Consider the following 26,337-nt stretch of genomic DNA (forward strand, 5'->3'; position numbering starts at 1 on the left):
GGAGAGAAAGAGAGAGAGAGAGAGACAGAAGTGAGAGACAGAGTGAAAGAGAGAGAGAGAGAGAGAGAGAGAGAGAGAGAGAGAGAGAGGGAGAGTTCCTGCTTCTTTAAGTTCTGCGCGTTTTTTTTAATGGGATGGGCCATTTTCATAACGTCATTTCATTCCTCCCTCTTTTTTTCATTTCTTCTTCGTTGGCTCTCTTTCTCTCTCTCTCTCTCTCTCTCTCTCTCTCTCTCTCTCTCTCTCTCTCTCTCTCTCTCTCTCGCGTGTCTTCCTCCTCCCTCGCTTCCTAAAGCGCACGAGCTCGCCCGAGCCTCCACGTTTTCGGATCTTCTTTAGTCGGCGGTCAAATCTGGTGCGCGCTTCCTCTCTCTTTCTCTCCCTCCCTCACTCTTTCTATCCCTCACTCCCTCTCTCTCTCTCTCACTTTCCCTCACACCCCCCTCCCTCCATACCCACCCCCCACCTCCTCCTCCTCTCTCTATCCCTCTGCGAGCTTTCCAAACTTGGGCTGCTTGCACCGGGAGCGCGGGAGGAGCGCGGTGGCGATGGTGGAGGCGCCGCCGGCACTGGCGCTGCTGATGAAGAACGAGATGATGATGATGATGATGATGATGATGACGAGGAGGAGGATGATGAACTGTGAAAAACCGCGCGTCTGACTGCTGCTCGCGCTTTTCTCCACTCGCGTTTCTCCGTGTTTTGTGTTCACCATGATGTATTCTCCTCTGTGTCTGACTCAGGTAAAACTCCTCCTGAAGATCTGTGTGCGGTTTGTGGGCGAAGTGTGGGAAGGTTTGAATGGAAGTTGTAGGAAAAAGGCAGGCAGAAGAAAAGAAAGAAAGAAAAAGTTTATAGCGGGTTATAACGCAGTAAAGCAACACTGAGTCTCGAGTTAGATTTTAGTCTTTTTTTATTGATTGATTTTTAATTTATTTGTAATTTATGAATTTTTGATTAGTGCTTATTAGTAAAGTCTCCAAACTGACCATGGATTAAAAAAAATTAAATGCAAAAAAGTTGTGACATGCAAATTTAGGGTGCTGTCATTTTATTACTATTTTTTGCTATTGTTGGAAAATACAAATCTATCTATCTATCTATCTATCTATCTATCTATCTATCTATCTATCTATCTATCTATCTATCTATCTATCTATCTATCTATCTATCTATCTGAAAGTGTGCATGTGTATGTGAATATACACACAATATTTGCTGTCAGTTTGCAAAACTTTTGTATATTTGATCTGCAAATTTTAATGAATTTGACTTTTTAGGATGAACAGAAAAAAAAGTAAATTATATGTAAAAAAAAAAAAAAAGAAGTATTTAATGATATAATCTCATGATAATAACTGTACGGTTTGTATAAATATTAACCTGTACACTTATCATCATGAGATTATTTCGCCACACGTGGTTCTCAGTAATACCGGAGTAAAAAATGCTCATGTACTTTGTTGATAATCTTGAATTTTTTCTGACGTTTCTCCTATTTTATTTAATTTTTTCATCATTTTGAATGATTCTGGGCATCTGGAAAACTGTCGCAGCAACTTTCTAGAAAATTAAAAGTTCTTTTTCCGCTGCGAAATGTGAAAATGAAAAACACAAAGTCGTCTCGAAGTGTGCTCGGAAGCTTCTCATGCTTGTGGAGTGCTCATTCGAGCGAGCTGCACTGAAGAAAGTGTTAAGATGTTTGCTGGATGTTGTCGTTTGGTTCGGTTTGAGACGTTCAAAGTGCACCGTGTCCACGCGGACGTTAACGGTGAGAGTCGAGTCCATGGAAAGGAAGTTTGAATTTGCCCAGCTGGCCTTTTTTTCTCCCTCCTCTGTATGTCCTGAAAGTTGACCTCAGAAATGACCTGATTTTGAAATTTATTTTGTCATTTCCTGGAAAGTGCAGTTCGATGAATGATGATTTTCATTGTTGTGTTATTGTTAGGAATAAATTGAAACAAAGTGCTGGATTCCTGAAACGTTCCCGACCCAGGTCCGATCATCCCGGTGCTACGTTTGAGATGTAATCGGATATTGAGGATAAACACTGCTCTTTTGAGATGTTGCTTTTTTTTTTTCAATTGCTGGCAGAAGTTGGAAACAGTTAGTAGTTACTCAGAGTGTAGTAACAGGTTTATAACTTGACCTTTCATGCTGGTATCATTATTAAAACCTGCTGGCTGGTGTGGAATCTATTCGTTCTCTATGCCTCAGTTCAGAATGGTAAACAGCTCAGATTTACTCTTCCTGACTCTTCACGTTAGAACGTCTTTGGAGACGTTTTGCATGCACTTTGCAGTTATATGCTGAAACTGCCGGTGCTCTTAATGGTGCTGATGTCATACTGTGAAAGCTACAATGGTTCCAGAACTTTATTGTGTCCATGTGGTTTCTAAAGTCCTTGGACGTACCGCTGATTATTTAGAAAGTGATGTTACATGCAGGTAAAAGATATGTGAAAGCACTTGAGCAAGAAGGGAAAGTATCTTTGTTGGTGCCTTTATTGTAACTGTAACATAAAACAGCTTTCCGACACAGTTGTTGAGAAAAGAAGTTCGAATATATGAATAGAAGTGAGAAACGAAAAGTTCCTGGAGTTGACATTATTTCTTTATCACGTTAGTGTGTGTGTGTGTGTGTGTGTGTTGGCGTGTGTTGCATTGTGTAGTAGATGTGCTGTGTGAATCTGGAAGCTGTTGCTTGGCTTCGTGTGTGTTTACTCTGTGTGGAGGAGAATCCTGATGTGACCCTGTTACAGAAGCTCAGCGGGTAGAGAGAAAGAGAGAGAGGAGCACCGTGTGTGTGTGTGTGTGTGTGTGTGTGTGTGTGTGTGTGTGTGTGTGTGTGTGTGTGTGAACGACTCCAGCACAGTCCTGCTGCCAACCTGCAAGACAGCAGCCGTGATCCTGAGCAGAGACTCTCTCACGCACATACACACACACACACACACACACACACACACACACACACACACACACACACACACACACACACACACGCGCGCGCCTGTACGAAGCCGTTTAAGTGCACTGATAGAGGCCAATAATTTTTTTTTCCAATGAATTTGTTTTTAGAATTTCAGATGTGCTTTATAAAAGTCTGAAAATATTAAACTGAACTTTTGGTTAATTAAAAAAAGAAAATAAAATAAATAAAAAAAATTTTTTTTTCTTTTTTCTTTATTGATGTTTTTTTTATTTACCAAAAGTTCAGTAGCACATTTCCCGAGACTGTAATGTTTCCCATTCATAGCTAAAATATTTTCTGAATCATTTCATAATTTAAAAAATATAAAAAATTAAGACTGAATGGATAGAGGACAAAACAAAAGTGTTGTACAAGTATAAAATGATAACAATTTCAAGTTTCTTTTTTGTTTTAGGATTTTGGGTCCAAACACTTTTTCGCATTTGAAGTTCCAGTTCTTTATAATGATGATGATGATGATGATAAAAAAATAACAATAATAATAATAGTAATTATAATAATAATTATAGCCATGTAAGTAAGTTGTGGGATCCAAGCACCTTTTGCATGCCAAGTTTTGTCTCCAGTTCTTAATAATAATAATAATAATAATAATACTATATAATAATAATAATGATAATAATAATAACGATAATAATTACTATTATCGTTATTATTATTATTATATTAATAATAATAGCTGCAAGCTAGGGGGTCCAAGTACCTTTTGCATCCGAGTAGTATCTTAAGTCCCTTATAATAATAATAATAATAATAATAATAATAAAAATATTAATGATAATTGGTCTAACTACCTTTTCAAGTAGTTTTTCCAGGTCCTCCAGTTTCTTCTGGCTACCATAATGGATCGGTTGTGATAAACTGCCCCTCGAACAGTGAATTGGTTTATTAGCACGTGTGTGTGTGTGTGTGTGTGTGTGTGTGCGTGTGTGTGTGTGTGTGTGTGTGTGTGTGTGTGTGTGTGTGTGTAGTGTATAGCACTTCAATGGATTGGCATTGAATCCATGATGTATTTCGCCTCATGCCTGGCGTTTACAGGCCAGACTGCAGATTTGTGCCAACTGTTAGATGAAGCACTGAGAATGGACCACAGCAATATTGTTATTAATAATAATAATATTTATAATTATAGTAAAAGTAATGACTATATTTCTGATAGTATTAGTGTTATTGTGCATCGATGTCAAGGAACTACGACTCTTGAAATTCACTACATTTTCAACATGCTCATGCTGATTTTTGTTTCTGAATGAGTGTGTGTGCTGGAGGAATTCGGAACTACATGATTAGGTCATCCCACTTTTCCTACTTTTCCCAGTTTTACCTTATTAATAGAACAACAAATCTGGATAATGCAAAATATTTCAATTTAGCATTTTAAAATTAAGTATTTCAGTAGTTATTATCTTTTTCAGCATATCAACTCTGAATAATGGATTGTAAAGTACAAAGTGTCTTTTTTCCAAAGATTCCTAAATCCACATGTAGCACGCTTTTGTCAGGAACTGTTAACATTTAATCATTCAGCTGTGAGTCCTAAAAGTGGGTGTGTGACGTAACAGATTTAACACTTAGAAGCCTTGATCTCTTGCACAGATTATTTCCTGTGCATTTCTAATGAATAATATAAATATAATGAATATATGTATATATATATATATATATATATATATATATATATATATATATATATATATATATATATATATATATATATATATATGTTTGGGTCAATCAATTAATATTTATATTTATATAATAAATATATATATTTTTTTGTGATTAATCACAATTAATCGCACAGTTTTATCTGTTCCAAATGTACCTTAAATAAATACTTTTCAAGCTTTTAATACTCTAATTAACACACGCATGGACATATAATAATGCTTTATGCAAATGTATGTTTATTATTAGTGAAACCCGAACTCAACATAGAGCATGAAAACAAAACATTCTTGTAAATGTTTCAAAGTAATGATGGTCTTTCAATTTACGTTAATGATCAGGACACAAATGGAACTTTTGCTGTTTCCACACGGACGGTTTTAACTGCCGGATGTGCAGCATCATCGTGGCGCATCAGTAAAACAAATGTTTAATGATTGAAAAAACTAATTTTTCGGTGAAGTTTATTATTGTTAAGTGAAGAAAAGACGGCGTGTATAAAGGTGTGTTGCGTCGAAGGTTTTAATTTCACCTCTTTTATATTTATTTATTTATATTTTTAATAAAAATGGTCAGAAAAAGGTTTGGTTCAGTTTCGGTAGTGTGTGTGTGTGTGTGTGTGTGTGTGTGTGTGTGTGTGTGGGGGGGGGGGGGGTTGTTACATAAGTTTAATAATAATAACAACAATAAGAATAAATGCACTCAGAGTGCGAGGCAGAGACTAATCAAATTTGGGGTCCGTCACGTTTCTGAGGGAACTCAGATTTTTAATGTTGCGCGTGTAAAAATTATAATAATTTTTTTATTATAATTTTTTTTTTAACTGTATTTTTAATTGAAATCAACAGATTCTCTTATAAATTTCATTCTCTTATCATTTCAACAATAAAGACGCTCCATCCTGGGATCCTCGTATTTTTAAAGTAGCTAAGTAGCTTGAAACATATTGTGATTGCGTATTGTAGAAATATCTGGTATCGTGATATGATATTGTTGTCGTATTGCATGAGATTCAAAACCGTAGCTGCGTTTCACTCGACCCGCTCTGGTTATGTCCTGCCCACATTTTCTCATTGATTCGCTTTGTTAGTGCTTCAATTATTTCTTGCAGGGAGACGAGAGTAGAGCAGAGGAGAGTAGAGGAGAGGAGAGGAGTGATCAGGGGAGAGACGCCGTCCTGGCCGCCAAAGTCAGAGCTATTTTAGCATCTGACAGATTTGACAGCATGTCGATAATGTTCTGGAATCATCACGCGGCCATGTTTTAATGTTGCTTTTAAACATATTGCATCGTTTTTTAAATTTGGAGTAGTAGTTTTTGGACGGATCGAACGATCACCTACTCGTCCGCCTAAAATACAGCCATCGATTTGCCATGTGACGAGGTTATGTTTTGTTCTACGCTCCATTCTGATTCATGGATCCGCTTGGTCAGAAGGTGACAAAAGCTCCGGCTTTACAGTTACGCGCTCGCTCCGATACGTCTTAATACATACAGCTGTTCTAACACTATAAAGGCAAAGGTTTGGCATACCTTTTTGAACACTTCATTCCACATCTGGTGTCCGTTTAACTATTATTATATCCTCCATTCTTCTGGGAAGATGTTCCACTAGATTTTTGTGGAGATTTGTATTCATTCAGACAAGTCCAGATGTAGGTGAGGCGAAGAGGCCCGGGATGCAGTGAGCATGAAAAAATCCACCCCAAAGGTGTTGAGTAGGTTTGAAGGTTTATAGCTGGAGATCTTCCACTCCAACCCATGGAAAGCAGATCTTCACGGAGCTGGTTTTGTGCACGGGGGCATCGTCATGCTGGAGGATACAGGTTTGGGTCCAGGTCAAGTGAAGGGAAAACTAAAAAAAAAATTTTTATACAAATTTTGCCTCCAAGTTTGTGGTAACTGGAAAAGTCAGATATCTCCATATACGCTTTTACGTATTTTATGATTTCTAGGTATTTATTTTTTACACACTGATTAGATTTATGTCCTTTTCTAAGATGGCGGGAAAAGAAAAGGTGCTGCTGGGAAGCGGAAAATGTCCTCAGTAAAAGCCTCGCCATCGGATCGTTTGATCGTTCGAAAGTTTAAATGTGTACATTTTGTTTGAATGTGTACAAATGTTGCAGTTGCTGACTTCAGTGAAGTTTCAGTGTGTGTATACATGCGTGTGTGTGTGTGTGTGTGTGTGTGTGTGTGTGTGAGATGAGGCCCTGCTTTAATTGTGCTGAAATGCCCGTTGATCACGCTGTGTGAAACCTCTATGCCACAGCTTACACTCATGGGCTACGGTGTGAGTGTGTGTGTGTGTGTGTGTGTGTGTGTGTGTGTGTGTGTGTGTGTGTGAGTGGCCCACTTTTGCCCCTCAGTGGTGCAGCCATGGCAGCTCTAAAGCCCCATTGCGCTCCATCAACACATTAATGAAGCTATTTTGATCGACCGAGTGCTAAGTGTCGTTCCTGCAAACTTTTCTGGCAGATATTTATTTCTGTAAACAGAGAACTTGGCTTTATTTTCCTCCAGTCTTAACTAGAGCACTAGACTTTGATGTTAACCCCGTTGGCTGCGCGATCGTCCCCGATGGCGAGAAACCCACGGGACGCCCAGGGGTACCACGAGGTATAAAAGCTCCGGCTGTTGGCATGAAGCACGGACTCCATGTGGTCCTGCGCTGCAGATGTCTGCGCTTGACGCTTGGCTGCGTTTCATATCACACCCGGGTTCCTCGGCTGGGAGCATGGTGAGCCGCCGCTAAATATTTACTTTACGGACGCGGGGTTTTCGCATTGCACCAGCACGGCGTCTAGACCGGCGGGTTCCGAACGAGGAGCGAGATTGTTTTTCCAGTTTGTAGACTCCTTAAAGACACAGAGATTTGTAGTGTTTGGGTAAAAGAGGGTCCGGTTTTGTCTCAAGCGATTTTAATTTTATTCGGAAGAAAACTTTATTTAAATAAAGTGGTCTTGATATGGGTATGAAAATTCCGTCTTGTACCTTGTACATGATATAGGATCGTTAGTAGTAGTCAAAAGACTGTTTTATGAAACATAATAGAAGACAAATAACCAGATTTTCCTCCATGGTTTGAAAAATAGTCTCTTGTGATGCAAAATAAAAAAGTTTTTACACAGGATGTGAATAGATGGATAAGACTTTCCTAATCATTCCCGTTTATTGCACACGTGGAGGCCGGGGATGTACAAGAAGCGTCCGAGACGACGCCAGAAATTTGACGTGACTAAAATCCCGGAGATTCTCCGGTGAGGATTCGATCACCTCCACCCTTGTGTGTGCAAAACTAATCCCGTTCGAACAGGGTTTCAGTATAAAATTGCGTGGTTTTCATTCCAGCCTCCAGGAGCAAACCTGATTCCACTTGTTTAATCAATTGATCTTTGAACAGACGTTAGGCGTGGCTCCTGTTCGCCTGGAACGAGCGGCCGCGCAACCATTTTGTTTTTGATTTGTCGGCGGAAAAAAAAACGTGATTAAATGTACACGTAAACCGATCGAACCGGGGCTCTGAGGTGTGTTGTTTTGCGTGTGTTTGCGTGAGGGACCTCAGTTGTGGGTCAGTGTGAGAAAGAAAAACAGTTGTTTGTATGTGTTTGTGTTGGTGTTATTTTTGTTTTGTTCTGTTCTTCTCTAAGGCTGATTCTAAGGTCGACCTGGAAGGCGATCAAGTGCAGCGCAGTGCTGGCGCGGCATTGCCCGGCACGCTGTTTATTTAAAAAAAGATCTCCTCTCGTTCACTGAGCTTCTCTCGCCAGCGCTGGACGCTCTTCCCCTCGCTCGCTTTCCCTCCCTCTCTTACTTCTTCATGCTGTTTGCTTATATTCCCATAGCAACTTGGCCCAGACATGCTTGGATCGGCTCACGGGTGTGAGAGAGAGACGCTGCAAAAGCGTTCCAAAACTTTCGCAAATTGTTTGGCGCCAGATGCTGCAAACCGCCTCGCAATCGTAATTGCGTCCGGACTCTCTTTATTTTTTATTTCTTTTATTTTGTGTTATTTTCTTATTTTTTTAAATGTTTTTTCCATTTTCCTGTCTTCATCCAATCGCTCATTATGCTGCCTGTTGAATTCGCAACACCTCATTAGTGCGGCCGATTTCCGAGTTTTGTAATAGACGCAAATGAGGACGCCGCTTTGGCCGCGTGTATTCTTGGCTGCAGGAGTTGGACTGAAAGCGTCTGGGCCGGGGCCAGAGAGTTTCACAAATAACAGCGCGCTTCAATCCAACCCTCGGCACTCTGTACCGTTTTTGCTTTGGAAACTTTGTGTAAATGGTACTGCAGGTTCCTGGTTTCTTGTATGCAGTACCAATAATATGTAAATTTACCTACAGATAAAAAATTATCTTTAAAACCATTTACAAAAAGTAAAAATGTGGGCTTTTCAAACATCCGATTCCACATTCAGTCCATGTTTGCTCTTATAATACCCTCCACTCTTCTGAGATGTTCCACTAGACTTGATCATATATAAAGATGAGGTGAGTGAAGGGTTGCAAAGAGCATGAAAAATCCCTCCCAAAGGTGGTGACTAGGTTTTGAGCTCTGTAGCAGGAGAACTTCTACTGTAAAGCATCTCTTCATGGAGCTGGCTTTGTGCACATTGTGTCATGCTGGAAATGTTTTGGGTCTTGTTCAACTGAAGGGAAAATGTCATTCCCCTGCATCCAAAGACGTCTTATATAATCGTGCGTCTCTGATTTTATGGTAACAGTTTGAGGATTAACCACACATGGCTTGGAAAGTCAACGGTGTCCCAATACTTTTGGCCCACGTGGTGTAGATTTTGTATGACATCATGATATAATTAGATTTACTCATTTTGAATTCTCCACACAGGCTCCACACAATGTCTCGGCCTCTCTCCTTTCTCGTTTCCGTCCCGTTTCCCCGTCAGAGCTGCACGCGGAATAGCAGATTAGCATTAATGCTAGGTTCGCTCCGTGCTAATACTGAACAACTGTAATTAAAGTTCCGTCAAGCGACACTAAAAGCAAACATCTCGGTAAATACGTTCTCCAGCGAATCACGGAAACTTCCTTCCATCTCGCTATGACTGTAGATCGAAGGGACTTTTCTGGGACAGCAGTTCACCATCGCCGTGACGATCTTACAGGGTTTAATGGTGAAGCAGAATGCCTCAGTTTTCATCTTATTCAGTTTATTTTCTGAAGAAAGAGAACAAATGCGGATGTTTGCAGCAGTTTGTGTTTTACATGAAGCCGAATCAGCATAAGCAACAACAACAACAACAAAAAAAAGAGGATGTGAAGGGAAGAAGGTGAAGCAGAAGATCTGATGTGTGTGATAACAGCAGTGTCAACAATCTGATAAGAGAATATGAACGATTCTGAGGTAATGATTCAAAAGTGCGATTAAGAATATATCAAACTTGTTTTTTTTTTTCCTGAAAGATATTGTTTAACTAAAAAAAACATTTATTTTATATATATAAAATAAATGTTATTAAAAATAAATAAATAAATAAATAAATACATATACATATTTCCGTTTGTTTGTTTATTATTTAATTATTATTATTGTCTTTTTTTGTAAATGAAAAGTAAAGTGTAGCAAATTTTCTTTTTCGTAAATAAAACTATTAAATTATCACAGAATTTTTTTCCTGCCAGATATAGTATTTTTTATTCTTTTTTAATTATATATTTTATATAATTATTTCTTTTTTTAATTACACAGATCAAAAGAGCGATTAAAAAATGCATCAAGCTTACTCCTCCTGCCAGATATTGTTTTTTATTTCTTATTTTTTTAGTCTTTTTTTATTTAACAATAAGATTTTATTTGTTTGTTTTTTTAATTGAAAGAAGTGCAATTCAAAATATATCCCACTAATTTTTCCTTGCCAGTTCTTTTTTTTATTTTTTTTTTTTATTAAGATTTTTCATTTGTTTATTTGTGTTTGATTGTTTATTTCTTATAAATGATTTGAAGATAATAATTTATAAAAAAAAATAATAATAATTAAAAAAAAAAAAAAAAAAATATATATATATATATATATATATATATATATATATATATATAATTATAATTTTTTTTTTAGGTAAATGTTTTAAAAGAGCAATAAGAAAAATGTGTATGTTTTCTGGCTTATTTTAATAAATGTATTTATTTTATTTTTGTCATTTAATTTTTTTTATTTTACTAAAGAAGTCCACTTCCTTTGTTTCCTCACCAACTTGGGTTTTCTTTTTTATTTCCTTTTTTTTTTTTCAGTTAATAAGACAAACATGCCCTGCAGCTTGTTATGTTACTGAGAAACCAGAAAACCGCAAAAATTCTTGATCCTGCATCAGGAAACTGAAAGTTACAGCACCCAGCATCGACACTCCTTCCACACATACAGCGTTAAATAAACAGAAAACTTCATCATATCGATGATGTCATGGTTTAATGTCCAAACCCATTGTGTGCCCGTGTGTGCTGGATGTGTGTTAGGTGTTAGATGTTAGCCAGGTGTGTTTGGTGTTTTAGATAGGTGTATGTGTGTTAGGCGTTCGGTAGTTGTGTTATGTGTGTTAGGTGTTTTAGGTAGGTGTGGTATGTGTGTTAAGCATGTTCATCTTTTTAGGTAGGTGTGTTATGTGTGTTAGGTGTTTGGTAGGTGTGCTAGGTGTTTTAAATATGTGTATTAAGTGTGTTCTGTATTTTAGGTAGGTGTGTTATGTGTGTTAGGTGTTTGGTAGGTGTGTTAGGTGTTTTAAATATGTGTATTAAGTGTGTTCTGTATTTTAGGTAGGTGTGTTATGTGTGTTAGGTATTTTAGGTGTTTTTGTGTGTTAGGTGTTTGGTAGGTGTGTTAGGTGTTTCAAATATGTGTATTAAGTGTGTTAGGTGTTCGGTAGGTGTGTTATGTGCGTTTGGTATGTGTGTAGTGAAGAATATGGAGTGTGGATCTGCAGTGAGAAGAGTGTAGTAAATTATGTGACTGCATGAGCTCTCCCCCTTCTCTTCCTCCTCCTCCTCCCCTCTGTGTGTGTGTGTGTGTGTGTGTGTGTGTCTGGGCTGCAGATGGCCCACTGTGTGTACTGTAATGGAGCCTCTCCAATACTGCAAGATAAGCGACTGGCCTTTTTTTTCCGTCCGAGTTAAAGGTGAGCGCCCCAGGGAGCTGCTGCGGGGAAACTTCCAAAGTCTGTAGTGGAGTGCAGGAGGAAATACATCATCAGTCTCTCACTGGATCCAACACTCGCTCAAATATAGGTGTATAAATTATATGGACAAAAGTTTTGGGACACCTGTCTTTTCAAACCATATGTGGTTCTCCCCCAATCTGTTACCACAAACTTGGAGGCACACAATTGTATGAAATGTCTTTGGATGGGCTCGTATGACATTCTTTCTTCACTTGAACTAGGAGATCCAACCCTTGATATGTTTTTCTTTACCTACAAAATGACGGCGCTCGATGCTAGCAAGATAAAATGAAATCCCAGCTGCATCATGTGATAGATTTAAAATCATCTGTCGTACATCATTAAAATATAATAATCTAGCAGTGTTCTTCACACTGATATTTGTGCTCATATGGAGAAAAATCTGTGGACACTTGAGAAATCTGTGTGCTGTTTTCCACATCCTCATTCCACATTTAGTTCCCATTTGCTCTAATAATAACCTCCACTTTTCTGGGAAGATGTTCCACTAGATTTAATGGAGTATAGATTCATTCAGCCACAAGGGTGTTCAGGTACTGATGTATGTGAGGTGAGGAAGCCTGGGGTGCAGTTCTTTTGAAAAGAAAGAAAGAATGAACGAATGCTTTTTTACACCTTACAAGAACTTTATAGCAAATAAACACATTTCCATGAACAAGGTTTATTTGCAGACTGTGGATTTCTGGTTTTCAGATCAATATTTTTTAGGTCTTTTAGCAGTTTTTGAGACAGTTGTAGGCTGAAACATGGCAACCTACATGCCAATAACAACTATTACAGAAAGCGCTATCATTGTTTCACGTTGGCCAACATGAAACCCAAAGGTGCTCAATAGGGTTTTGAGCTCTGTAGAGGGAGATCTTCATGGAGCTGGCTTTGTGCGTAGCTGCATTGTCATGCTGGAGCAAATTTGGGTCTCCTAGTGCAAGTAAACGGAAGGTTTTTATGCAGCACATCCAAAGACATCATATATATAATTGTGTGCCTCAAAGTTTGTGGTAACAGTTTGAGAAAGATTATGGCTGGAAAAATCAGGTGTCCCAATACTTTTGTCTGCATTGTGTATTTATAAAATAAGTATGTTGTATTGTATGTTCATATATACCTTGGTTGCTGAAGGATTTTCAGAGATTGAAGAAAAAAAACAGAAATGTAAAGATTTCCCGCTCTTAATGGCGTCCCTCTGGGGTTCATGTGCTATTGTTCATTGTTTGTCTGCCGTGGAACTGAGTAATGGCCTCTGGCTATGTGTTTAATTTTGTTGCTCTGCTGCTTGAAACTGCACGAAACCTGTTGCATACCTGAATGCCCAGCCAAGTGTGTGTGTGTTTACCTGCATTCAGAAGACTACGGCTGTTTATGCGTTGCCTCAGGACTCGGGGCCGAGTTATCAAGCGTCCTCGCTGCTTCCTCTTTCCTTGGGAGTCCGATACCAGTCCTGTCATGTATCTTTGCTGGAAACCTGTGTAAACATTGAAAACGCTTATCTAGGCTAATCCGTGACTCAAAAAAGGACATTCACCGAAATTAGCGGCGAACAAACGCGTGTTCCATACTTGCTTTTTTTTTTATGCGCTTAGAGCATGTCAACACCGGTGTGTGAGGAGCCGTTTGGAGACGTTCCCACACGGCCGTGGCTGAGCATGTGGATGTGCAGAGGCTCGCCAAAAGGCAGCTGGTGCCCGAAATCAGCCTCAGAGTGTTGAGGCAAAGCTGCGTCACGCTCAGGCTAGCTGTCATCGCTGTGTCTCTAATAAAGCAGACAGAAAGGTAGTGCTAAACATTCCTGCAGTTGCACGGGGTCAGGTACGGCAGAGCTCCTTAATAAAAAGTTGAATTTCATTCATAAACCTATCTACAGATTTTGAATTCCACTTATATTTTGTGACTCAAAGACACTGCTCTAATTAGCTACCAATGGGTTGTTACTAAAACTATTAGAGGCCCACTGGGGCACTATTCACGCTGCCCCTTGCTCGGTAGATAATGTATCAGACAGGCAAGGTAATGTTTGTCGTAATTTTATAGCAAAAACTCTATTATACTCCATAAACAAGGTTCAAATGCAGACAGTGGATATCTGTTTTTTAGAAAAAATTTTTGGGATAATTTCAGATCTTTTTATAGTTTTTGAGACATGGTTTTAGGTTAAAACAACCTACATGACAATGACACTCAAAGAATTGTAGGCTATGCAGGTTATGTTGTATTTGTGTTGGTCAGTCGGTTTTGGTCTTTGGTCGCAAGGCCTAAACCTCTCTAACAGTACAACATATTACCACCGGAGCCACGACTATAGAAATGGCCATAATTGTTTCAGGTTGACCAACTTTCATTTCAAGGATTCGTAAAATATATACCAGGCATTACTCACATGATTTATTAAATTTGCTAAAAAAAAAACATGCTAGAGTTTGGACTAGAGAACTGAAATTTGTCTATTCTCACTTGTGTATTAGTGAAATAAGTCTAAACATTAATATGATGGGCGCTAATGCAGTGATTATCGAATACAATTCTTTCAGGCAGTTTTAAAAGGTTGTTTTGAACAGAAGTGTTGATTCACACTTCCATATTTGATAGAACTATAAATTAACATCTTGTCCATTTGCTAATAAGACCAAAAAGCATAAATACATGAAAAATAAGCTTTTTTATTGAGAGAAGGTTTCTAGCCTAGTAGATAGTCTCCGGTTTGAAAAACGTCTTTCAGCTAAGTCGTTAGCATGAACGCATGCGATAGGATCTAGAATCTAGAACTAGAATCTCTGTGCTACAGTAGTGAAATTTACATCCGTATTATTTCATATCATCCTGAAGCACATTCAGATTTTTATTCTACATTGAGTCCTTTAAGCATTTGACATTATTTCAAAAAAATAATAGTTCTTTATTTCGTATACTTCGTCAATAAAATTTTACTATTATTATTAAAACTGACGACTTCCTGAATAGCGCTATCAATTTTCATATAAAACAAATACGTAGCTATTTTTTCCCCTCTGTCTTTCTTTCTCACTCTTTTCTCTTTCTGAATTATGTAACCCACACTGTGGCGCTGAGCCCAGACGCGAGTTCAAATCCGCCTCCAAAACAAAGAAATATGTTACGGTGGAGTTGCTGGAGAATGTGGTGTGATTGATCTGCTGCGTGCTGAAGGACAGGAGCTTGGGTTTTGACTTCTATAAGAGCATAAATCTCTAGTCGGTTCACTTAAACACACGTGAACAGCGTGAGAGCTGAGAGGTGCACGCTTTACTGACAAGTGTGTAACAGTAGTGTAAAATATCGCCGATTATATGATGGAGCCTTACCAATCTTGTAGCTATCTATCTTTCAGCACTACTTTAGCTGAATTCATGACTTGCTCATGTCGCTGTTTTCTAATTAAATAAAAAAAAAAAAAAAAAAAAAAAAAATATATATATATATATATATATATATATATATATATATATATATATATATATATATATATATATTTTATCTTGTAATAAATTCTGTTTATATATGTTTATTCTATATGCTGGAGTGAGTGTCTAATTGACAGGGTACTGATCTGGCAAGCAGACCAGTGGCTCTTCTTCTTCTTCTCATCCCTCTGTTTTCCTCCGGTTGACCCCACTGTGTCGAACGTGCACATACGTTGCTGCCGTGTCTTCCTATAGAATGCGGGAAAGCCTTGGGACGGAACACAGTGTGTCTATTCATATCGGCTTTGGCTTTATGGCCAGGCTTTGAGTGCATCCCGTTGTTCTCATCTCAGAGAGTGTGTGTGTGTGTGTGTGTGTGTGTGTGTGTGTGTGTGTGTGTGTGTTTCTGTGTGGAGGTATGTTTTCCTTCGATCCTGCAGAAGACAAGCGCACATGTTGGCACAAATCAACAGACGTCAGCAGCTGAAAGGCATGGAGAGCATGCAGGGCAAAGGAGAGGGGTGTATTTGAGATATATATATATATATATAGAGAGAGAGAGAGAGAGAGAGAGAGAGAGAGAGAGAGAGAGAGAGAAAGAGAGAGAAAGAGAGCAAGCACATTACAGGCCCAGACAGAGATCTGTAAGAATTAGCGTCGTAGCTCAGCAGTGCAGTGTTGCAAATGGAGGAGGACGTCAATGCTGAGCTGTGACCTTATCTGACTGCTACAGGGAAACTCTTCTCTTCTCTTCTCTTCTATTCTCTTCTCTTCTCTTCTCTTCTCTTCTCCTTTTTCCTTCTTTTCTATCCTTTCCTCTATTTTTATCTTGTCTCCTCTTATCTCATCTCATCTCATCTTCTCTCTTTTCCTCTCATGTTATTTTTTTATTTATTTGTTACTTCTCTTCTTTTCTCTTCTCTTCTCTTCTCTTCTCTTCTCTTCTCTTCTCTTCTCATGAAAACTCCTTTTTCATGCTAATTCTGATGGAATATAAAACAGATTTTTTTTTACCTCAGCACTAACCTATTTTTGTAATAAAAAAGACCACAGACATTAAGGAAAACTTTAGCCACCAATGGTTTATAACCATTAGGAATAGTTAGCCTGCCAGATAATATATCTCAGGGAGAAATGTTATGCTAACATAGCACATGCTAATTTTTTTTTGCTAGTGGAATGCAAAATTTTTCTTTTTTTTAGAGAATGAGATATTATTTGTGTATAGCTGTAACAAACATGAGCTAGTGTACTAGCAGTTAACTAGCCAGGCTAGCAAACATAGCAACAATAGCTAAGTTAAATTTTCTTTCCTTTTAATTTAATTTGATTTTGTTTCAATATGGTATAATGTGCCTAGGATTTCTATACTGTACTGTACTGTAAGCTAGTGTACTAGCAGTTAACTAGCCAGGATTAGCAAAGTGTTTGCTACTGTTCAAATAAATTCACACTATGACGACACAACCCGAGACTTGTTCTGGTCTTGTTCACTGATGTGGTTTTGTGGCGAATCGTTTTTTTTTTTTTTTTACTTTTAAAAGTTAGCGCCTCTGAGAGTGTACGAGACAATCTTGAGAAACCTTCAGCTGTCCCAGAACCTTTGTTAGTACTGAGATGTGTTATCCACTATAGTTTCATCTTGAAGGGGCTCTTAGGTACAACGAGTTCCCAGATCTAGGCTTGGAGGCGTGTATGCGTTTGCTTTTGAGATTAGCGGCATTAATGTGTGCCAGTGGAGGAATGTCGATCAATTGGAAACGGCTGTGCTCATCAATGGATGAAAATCCGCAAGCAAAGCGGGATACGGAAAAAAAAATCAAGATTCAAAGTCTCAGAGGAGGCGGTAAAGAGTCAGAGGAGGACACAGAGGGAGCCTCGGGCTAACAGAGGCCATTCGGATGAAAGGAAATAGGATAGTTGCCTGTTTTGATCAGACAGCAGTACAGTTGCTTGAGAGACCACCAACACCAAGTCTGAGAGGACCACGCCTACAAAGGCCATTGCCATCCTTTCTTTCTTTCTTTCTTTCTTTCTTTCTTTCTTTCTTTCTTTCTTTCTTTCTTTCTTTCTTTCTCTCTCTCTCTCTCTCTCTCTCTCTCTCTCTCTCTCTCTCTCTCTCTCTCTCTCTCTCTCTCTCTCGCTCTCTCTCTCCCTCCCTCCCTCAGTCTCTCAGGAGCTTCCCCAAGACTTGAGACTAAAGCAGCTTTGTTGGCAAACTCTTAGCGGATGCCTTGTTGTGGCAGAGAACAGATTATGAAGATTAGCGTGCTAGCACGTCGTGTAATTGCCTGTAGCTGAGGAGAGATGAGAGATATGTCAGGTTTGCGTCGGAACGCTTGAACGCCAAGTCTCTTTAAGTGTTTACCCCTTCATCAGAAGTTGACAAGTTCAAATCCCCCTGTGACCACAGCTATTCATGGGGAGGAGTCTTGGAGAGCATAACCTGGCCTCGCTCTCTGTAAGACTTTAGTTGAAGAGAAAGATAATAGTAGAGAAAAAACGTTGCAGGTCATCATGGAGTAGGATTGATCAGAGGAATCGTTCGACATGATGCTTCGCTGCGTGCTGGTGCTCCGGTCTGGAGAGCTACAGAATTGTCAACGCAACCGTTTAGCTGGTATGAATTATTCAGGATGACACAGATTTACTCATCACACTTGGCAGTTGAAATGTGCTGGATGCTGGTGTCTGGCTTGAAGAATAAAGAAAAAAGTGACAAAAAAGTAAAGAATAAAAATGAAATAGAACAGAGGACCACAACCACAGGGTCATGACAAGCACATTTACATCTATGGCATTTGGCAGATGTCCTTATTCAGAGCGACTTACATTTATCTCATTTAACTGAGCAGCTATAGGGTTGAGGGCTATTCTTAGGGGCCCAAGAGTGGCAGCTTGGTGTGTCTGGGATTTAAACTTACAAACTCATGCATCTGCTTCTAGAAACTAAGTACCCAGCATTGAGAGACAAACCATTGGATTATGTTTTGGGGGGATCAGTGATGTAACACAATGGATGCATCGCAATCGTGACCTCCTAACGAGGCCTTCTCTTTTTTTTTAAGTGCTTAAGTGGGGCAAACAGGAGTCACCAAGTCCCAAAATCCAGTACTGATCTTTAAATAATTAAACATCTCTGTGTCCTTCTGCTTTTCAACTGATCAATTATTCATTCTGTTTGAAAGTAGATTTAATTTAATTTGGTCTCTTCTGATCTGTGTCCATTGGTGTAATGAGAGAGAGAAAGAGAGAGCGAGAGCGAGAGCGAGAGAGAGAGAGAGAGAGAGAGAGAGAGAGAGAGAGAGAGAGAAAGGGAAAGAGAGAGAGACCTAGTTCATTTTTACAGAGTTACAGCTGTGCTGTCCTTGGGCCTGGAGCTCGAGTCAAATTCACTTAGCAACCTGATGTAATTAAGTAAAAAGGGAAGATGAAGTCAAAGGAGCAGGTTGCCCCTTCAAGCATCCCATAGGCCCACCCGGGTCTGACCTCTCACACACACACACACACACACACACACACACACACACACAAACACACACACACACACACACACACACACACACACACACACACACACACACACACACACACATTGTGCACATACACATTTTCCACCCCCATTTAATTACCCCTGCTCATTGTGAGTTCGGGTCCGATCACCTGCTTTGTGTTACTGGGAGTTTCTTCAGCAGAAAATGAAACAATATCTCTGCTCATGATTTACGTTTATGCACAGCGTCGCTGAGGGCAGAAACCCAGACGTCCTTCTGGAGATATTTCAACTATAGTGGAAAATCTTTGAATGACAAAAAATGACTTCCATATAGGCTCAGCATAAAGCTATGGCTCTGAGTTTAGCTGGCTTTAAATATACAGTGAGGAAAATAAGTATTTGAACACCCTGCTATTTTGCAAGTTCTCCCACTTAGAAATCATGAAGGGGTCTGAAATTGTCATCGTAGGTGCATGTCCACTGTGAGAGTATAATACATAATACAAAATCTAAAAAAAAATCCAGAAATCACAATGTATGATTTTTTAACTATTTATTTGTATGATACAGCTGCAAATAAGTATTTGAACACCTGAGAAAGTCAATGTTAATATTTGGTACAGTAGCCTTTGTTTGCAATTACAGAGGTCAAACGTTTCCTGTAGTTTTTCACCAGGTTTGCACACACTGCAGGAGGGATTTTGGCCCACTCCTCCACACAGATCTTCTCTAGATCAGTCAGGTTTCTGGCCTGTCACTGAGAAACACGGAGTTTAAGCTCCCTCCAAAGATTCTCTATGGGGTTTAGGTCTGGAGACTGGCTAGGCCACGCCAGAACCTTGATATGCTTCTTACAGAGCCACTCCTTGGTTATCCTGGCTGTGTGCTTCGGGTCATTGTCATGTTGGAAGACCCAGCCTCGACCCATCTTCAATGCTCTAACTGAGGTAAAGGAGGTTGTTACCCAAAATCTCACAATACATGGCCCCGGTCATCCTCTCCTTAATACAGTGCAGTCGCCCTGTCCCATGTGCAGAAAAACACCCCCAAAGCATGATGCTACCACCTCCATGCTTCACAGTAGGGATGGTGTTCTTGGGAAGGTACTCATCATTCTTCTTCCTCCAAACACGTTTAGTGGAATTATGACCCAAAAGTTCTATTTTGGTCTCATCTGACCACATGACTTTCTCCCATGACTCCTCTGGATCATCCAAATGGTCATTGGCAAACTTAAGACGTGCCTGGACATGTGCTGGTTTAAGCAGGAGAACCTTCCGTGCCATGCATGATTTCAAACCATGATGTCTTAGTGTATTACCAACAGTAACCTTGGAAACGGTGGTCCCAGCTCTTTTCAGGTCATTGACCAGCTCCTCCCGTGTAGTTCTGGGCTGATTTCTCACCTTCCTTAGGATCATTGAGACCCCACGAGGTGAGATCTTGCATGGAGCCCCAGTCCGAGGGAGATTGACAGTCATGTTTAGCTTCTTCCATTTTCTAATGATTGCTCCAACAGTGGACCTTTTTTCACCAAGCTGCTTGGCAATTTCCCCGTAGCCCTTTCCAGCCTTGTGGAGGTGTAAAATTTTGTCTCTAGTGTCTTTGGACAGCTCTTTGGTCTTGGCCATGTTAGTAGTTGGATTCTTACTGATTGTATGGGGTGGACAGGTGTCTTTATGCAGCTAACGACCTCAAACCGGTGCATCCAATTTAGGATAATAAATGTAGTGGAGGTGGACATTTTAAAGGCAGACTAACAGGTCTTTGAGGGTCAGAATTCTAGCTGATAGACAGATGTTCAAATACTTATTTGCAGCTGTATCATACAAATAAATAGTTTAAAAAGCATATATTGTGATTTCTGGATTATTATTTTTTTTTGATTATGTCTCTTACAGTGGACATGCACCTACGATGACAATTTCAGACCCCTCCATGATTTCTAAGTGGGAGAACTTGCAAAATAGCACCGTGTTTAAATACTTATTTTCCTCACTGTATATGTATATATAATTAATACAAATACACTTCTCATTTAATTCCCTTTTTCTCTTACAAAAACCTCCACTCTTCAGGGAAGGTGTTCCACTAGATTTTGGAGTGTGCTTGTGGAGATTTTTGAGAGATTCATTCAGCCACAAGGATGAAAGTTAAGTCAGGTACTGGGTGAAGTGAGGAGACCTGGGGTGCAGTCAGAGTGAAAATTAATCTCAAAGGTGTTCAATGGGGTTTAGAGCTCTATAGCATAGCATACATAGGTTGCTCAAGATCTTTTACTCCAACCCATCCAAAGCATATGTGTTCCTGTGCACAAAGCCAGGTCCATGAAGATATGCTTAACATGGGTTGGACTGGAAGCTCTCCTGATATAGAGCTCTGACCTCAACCCTGTTGAAAACCTTTGGGATGAATTGAAACACTGAATGCATTCCAGACCTCCTCACCTACCTCAGTACCTGGCTTTTTTAGATATAGATTTATATATATATATATATATATATATATATATATATATATATATATATATATATATATATATTTTAGTGGTGTAACAGTAAATTTTTCAGTACAGAGCTTTCGGTTCGCAATCCTTATAACGTGCGGAACATCTGAATTAAAATCGTAGTTCCCTCAGGAACGTATTAAGTGCCGGACCACAAATTAGTTTAGTCTCCACCTCGCACTCGGAGTGAATTCTTTTAATTATTATTATGAATCTTTGAAACATACACAACAACGCAGAAGCTATAAAAAGAAGCAATAGTTAGCGCAGTGTCACTGTGGCTACTCACGCCGTAGCGGAAAAACTGTTTTGCACTTGCATGAAAATATTCTAAAGGACCCATATCGCCAGCGTTAGCTGCTAGCTACTTCCTGGTTAGCAGCTAAAGCTAGTGATATGGATTCTTTAGCATTTTATGGCCAGCTTCTAGAATTTCTCTTAAAATTATATAAAATTCCGCATATTGAGGGAGTGAATAAATAAAGGATGGAAGGAATGAAGACATTTGTAAATATTAAATGTAAAACTCACACACACACTTACATACAAATCGGTATTTCCCAAATAGGGTCTAAGAAATGTAAACTATTTGATTTGACCATTTATTTAATTTTACTTTATTGAATTTATTTGTGCCAATTTAACCGATTACTCAATTGAATCAATATAATAAAAAGTGTATTGCATTAATTTGATTTATTATAAAAAATTTTTATAATAAATATTAATTGATGTATTATTTAACCAAGCATTTTTTAAAATTGTTTAAAAAATGTAAATTGTTGATGTTCTCTAATGCTAATAGTAATATACTGCGTTAATTAAAAAAAACTACAAGCAATTTTGTTTTTTGCGGTTTTTTCAAGTGCACCGAAATTGAACTGTACGGTGACTTAAAAACCGAGATGCGTACCGAACAAGGAATTTTGTGTATCGATACACCCCTAATAATTATTATTTAAAACCTGAAAACAAGAGACTCTGAATATATATATATATTGCATATATGTATGTATATATATATAATTATTATTTAAAACCTGAAAACAAGAGACTCTGAATATATATATATATTGCATATATGTATGTATATATATATATATATATATATATATATATATATATATATATATATATATATATATATATATATATATATATATATATATATATTCTGAGTCTCTTGTTTTCAGGTTTTAAATAGCTCTTGAGACAATGTAAAGGGACACACTTGGCTTCAGAGCGTTCATTATTGATGTGTTCGTGAACGCCGCAGGATTACCTTCTCTCTTACCCTGTTGTTTGGCACTTAACGCTTGGCTACAGACGCAGAACCTCAGGCTGAGTTTCCCGTTCGTGTTTATGCGCCGAACGTCGCACGTGACTTTTTTTTTTTTGCAAGAAAAACAAAGAGCGCAGTGTGTAAAGGAGTGTACTTTTTTTTCAAAAGCACTTTACAAACCTCCATCTAGCATTTGAATTTCTGTTAAAAGTCTCAATCAGGGAGCGGTGCAATTTACAGCTCGGGTTGTGTGACACCGTGTTGACAGAAGCATTTAAATAATAACAGCTTGTGCCATAAAATATATACACAAACTGTTAGAGGAATACTCCGGGACCTTTTCATATCAGATGTGAAGGTCTGTGGATCCAACAATTAAAAATACTAAAAAAAGAAATATAAAAAAAACCCTCTTCAGTCCACATTTACTTATTATGGAAGCAAGGGGCAAGTGTTAATGAATACATCTTTATGTGACACATTTAATTAGATTAGATTGGATTAGATTAGATTAGACTGAAATTTATTGTGCAGAGTACAGGGTCAATCAAATGCAGTTAGCAATTAACCAGAAGCATCTATATACACACTAAGATTTAGCGATTTGCAAAAGTTAACAATGTTATGCATCAATTAAAAAAAGCATCGTTTTAAACATATTTGCATCAGTAAAAAAGGATTTATTTACATATAATTATTAGATGATTTCTTTTTGCAAAACTGTCTCTCAAGCGGGTTCACTCAGCACCACTGCTGCTACGTGAATATGACGTATCACGACACTACGAGCCACATAGAATAGAGATTTACATGGCAGAGGTAGAGCTGCACCTTCCTTTAGACAGAACAGGAAAAGAACATCTGTTTTATTTTATGATTTTTCTTTACCAGCCTGTTGGTGAAAGGGCCATGCGTTAGAAGTCAGATTGCGCTTTAGTAAATTGATGATTCGCTGTCTGTCTGATCCAAAGAATCGCAATGCATCAGTAGCTGCTTCATATGTATCTTTAACGTATCGTATCGTTGGCTATGCATCGAGTTTCGAATCGCATCGGCCTTTAGTTATGAAGGTGCACATCCCTAATACACATGATTGAGATAAAGGGGCAGCTCAGTGCATTGGGTATAGAGGTGCATTTTGCAGAGAAATTATATAAAAAAAAAACATCCAATGACCAAATAAGCGACTATACAGAGTTCACGTACAGTCGTATTAGTATATATTAGTACAAATGAAAAGGGATCAATGGTATTACGAGAACAAACAGAAGGAATATTATACTGTATTATTGCCAGCGAGTTTCCCAGTCGCAGTATCCCGGCTTTAGCATATCTGCACTGTGGGTGTCGTTGAAAGCATGTAAGCCTTCATGGAAAAGCTTTGATACTAGGACGCAGCAGGGATTAGTATAAGCATTGAGAGCGGAACTCAGGCTGGATAGAGTGGGAATTTCTGGTATCGTTATTTACGGATACACATCAGGTTGAATCTTCAGTGAACTTGAGCTTGAACTCCCCAATGCTGGAAAGTGACCATGGTACAAGGTGTGAGATCTTACACCAATTGAATGCTCTCCGCTTCACCTCCTGTGGTTATTAGTGTCCGCATCGTGTACTGTTAGGGCAGACACGTCACGTAAACAGATTAGAATTGCTGTTGATATGGTCGCATTTTTACGTTCATGCCTCCGGTGTTTGGGAGAGATGAGTTTACAAAATGCCGTTCCTCGGTAATCTGACAAGCTATGGGTTTTTTTTTATGGTTCAATAAACTTCAAGAGAGCGAAAGTGTAAACAGAGAGGTTGGTGAGTTCATTTGAGTTTATAGCTAGTTGCAATCGCTTGCTAATTGCTGTGGATCTTCTAGTTCAAGTGAAGGGAAAATCTTATGTTACACCATTCAGACTTTCTATACAATACAGCTTTGTGATAACAGACATCTATGACTGGAAAAGTCAGGTGTCCCAATACTTTTGTCCAAATTAAGTAAACTTCATTTGAGCGTGAATTAAATTCATTGGTTTACAAAAATGACTAGTGAATGTGGTATGGAACTGATACCCGATACCAGTACTGATTTTATTACGGATGCACCATATAGTGTTAATCATGGTCTGATTCATATTCTCAATTTACGCTTTTGTAGTTGAAACTTATTTCCTGCTTATCATGGCCTGACTGATCCTGTATCATGTTCCTGAGTATCACTTAGCTGTGATCGTTTCTCTGGTATATCGGTTTTATCTGAAAAATCCACCCTAATCTTTAGCCTGTGATCTTCGACAATGGGCCATTATTTAACTTGAGTTGAATTTTTTAAGAATGAACTTCCTTCATTGAGATTTCGGTCTTTTGGTCTTCAATCCGGTGATCATTTGTTTGCCGTAGATTTCCCACAATGCCTCCTGGTCTCCCCGCGGTAACATTTATCTCTAGCTCAAGGAGAGCGATGCGGCGGCCATACGAACATTGGCATTGACTCGATGTTGTGTAGCTGCATTGCATTACAGGCCCTCGACTCCAGCGTTCGCACCAAATGCCTGCAATGCTTTAACTCTGGATTTCCTATTTCAAGTGCTGACGTGAATCCTGATTATTTATGTTGGAGATCGAATATTGAACGCCATTGTAAGGGCTCTAACAATGTCTGTCTATACCAAGGATGTTCAGACAGGGGCCCGTGGGGCATGAAATATATGAGAAAAATGGCATTGATGCAGATTTTTTTTTTGGATTGAACGTGAACCATAATAGGTTTTTGTTTTGTTTTTAGGCTCTAAAAAATGTCAATTGAAATTAAATTGGAAGAACATGAATGCATTTGATTTATTTATTTATTCAACCAGCAGCGAATTGCAGAGAGATCGTAGGAGTTACACATAACACAAAGAGGAAGTTGTTTGTTTTTTTTGTTTTTTTTTTAAACAATACAGTATTTGTCATCATTACGAAACAATTCGGTCTTCAGCTTTCTCAAAGTATGCCGGCGAGAACATTTACTTCCACGGAACATTTACTTTCAACCCACGGTTCTTTATCCAGCCCTTAATAGGAAAGAAGTTTGGCCAATTCTGGCCCGTAGCATCATCGCACACCCGCCGAGTTCTCACAGGGAACGTCAACAATCTAGTACTGATGTAAAAAGTACCAATCATGTGCTTAAATAGGATTTAGGGGCATGTAAAACTCAACTTTTTGCATTTTTACTTGAGTAAAAGTACAAAAATTGCCACTTTCTCAAGAATAGAGTGTGAAGGGAAGTGTGTACAGTGAGAGAACCCACACACACACAGCAGAACCGTGGGGTTACGCTTCCCATGTAACACTCTTTACGTTTCAAAGTAGCATAGCATTTTATTCTAATAAGTAGTAGGGTAAAAAAAAAAAAAATCTAATATTTGTCGAATAATATGAATAATATTCAAATATTTCGAATATTTGAATATATGTATGTCATTTAGGAAATGTTTACTGTACATAAATACAGTAATAAAGTATTATTAAAGAATATTATGGACGGATTCTATATGATTTTACTTATTTATTTAATTGTTTTTATTAAATGAATAAATTGTATTGTAATAGTCATTTGTAGGATTTTATTGTTATAATAATGATCGTTACTATTAATAACGATCATCATAATAATTGATAATTAAATGATATTTATTATAATATAATATGACAATATTATAATACTATATTATATTATATAATATTATTGCGTATTAGTATATATTATATAATATTAAGTATGTATGTTATACTTTAATGATATATTATTG

The 26,337-nt window shown here is 38.3% G+C and overlaps 1 protein-coding gene across 12 annotated transcripts in view; it reads left to right on the forward strand.

Moving 5' to 3' along the window:
• nfic (nuclear factor I/C) overlaps nucleotides 1-26,337 on the forward strand; it is a 149,795-nt gene that overhangs the window by 4,854 nt on the left and 118,604 nt on the right. For 4 of the 12 annotated variants that reach the window (XM_083554979.1, XM_083554983.1, XM_083554984.1 and 1 more), the window contains exon 1: nucleotides 255-743. The exons of 5 other annotated variants lie outside the window; for them this stretch is intronic. In XM_083554979.1, coding sequence (XP_083411105.1) covers nucleotides 714-743 — 30 coding nt within the window. In that variant the 5' untranslated portion in view covers nucleotides 255-713. Of the gene's footprint in view, nucleotides 1-254; nucleotides 744-26,337 lie in introns of those variants that run through there. 3 more of the 12 variants (XM_083554987.1, XM_083554982.1, XM_083554980.1) reach the window with 1 other exon arrangement.

Source organism: Silurus aristotelis, assembly GCF_946808225.1.
Source record: "Silurus aristotelis genome assembly, chromosome: 11".
Taxonomy (NCBI): Eukaryota; Metazoa; Chordata; class Actinopteri; order Siluriformes; family Siluridae; genus Silurus; species Silurus aristotelis.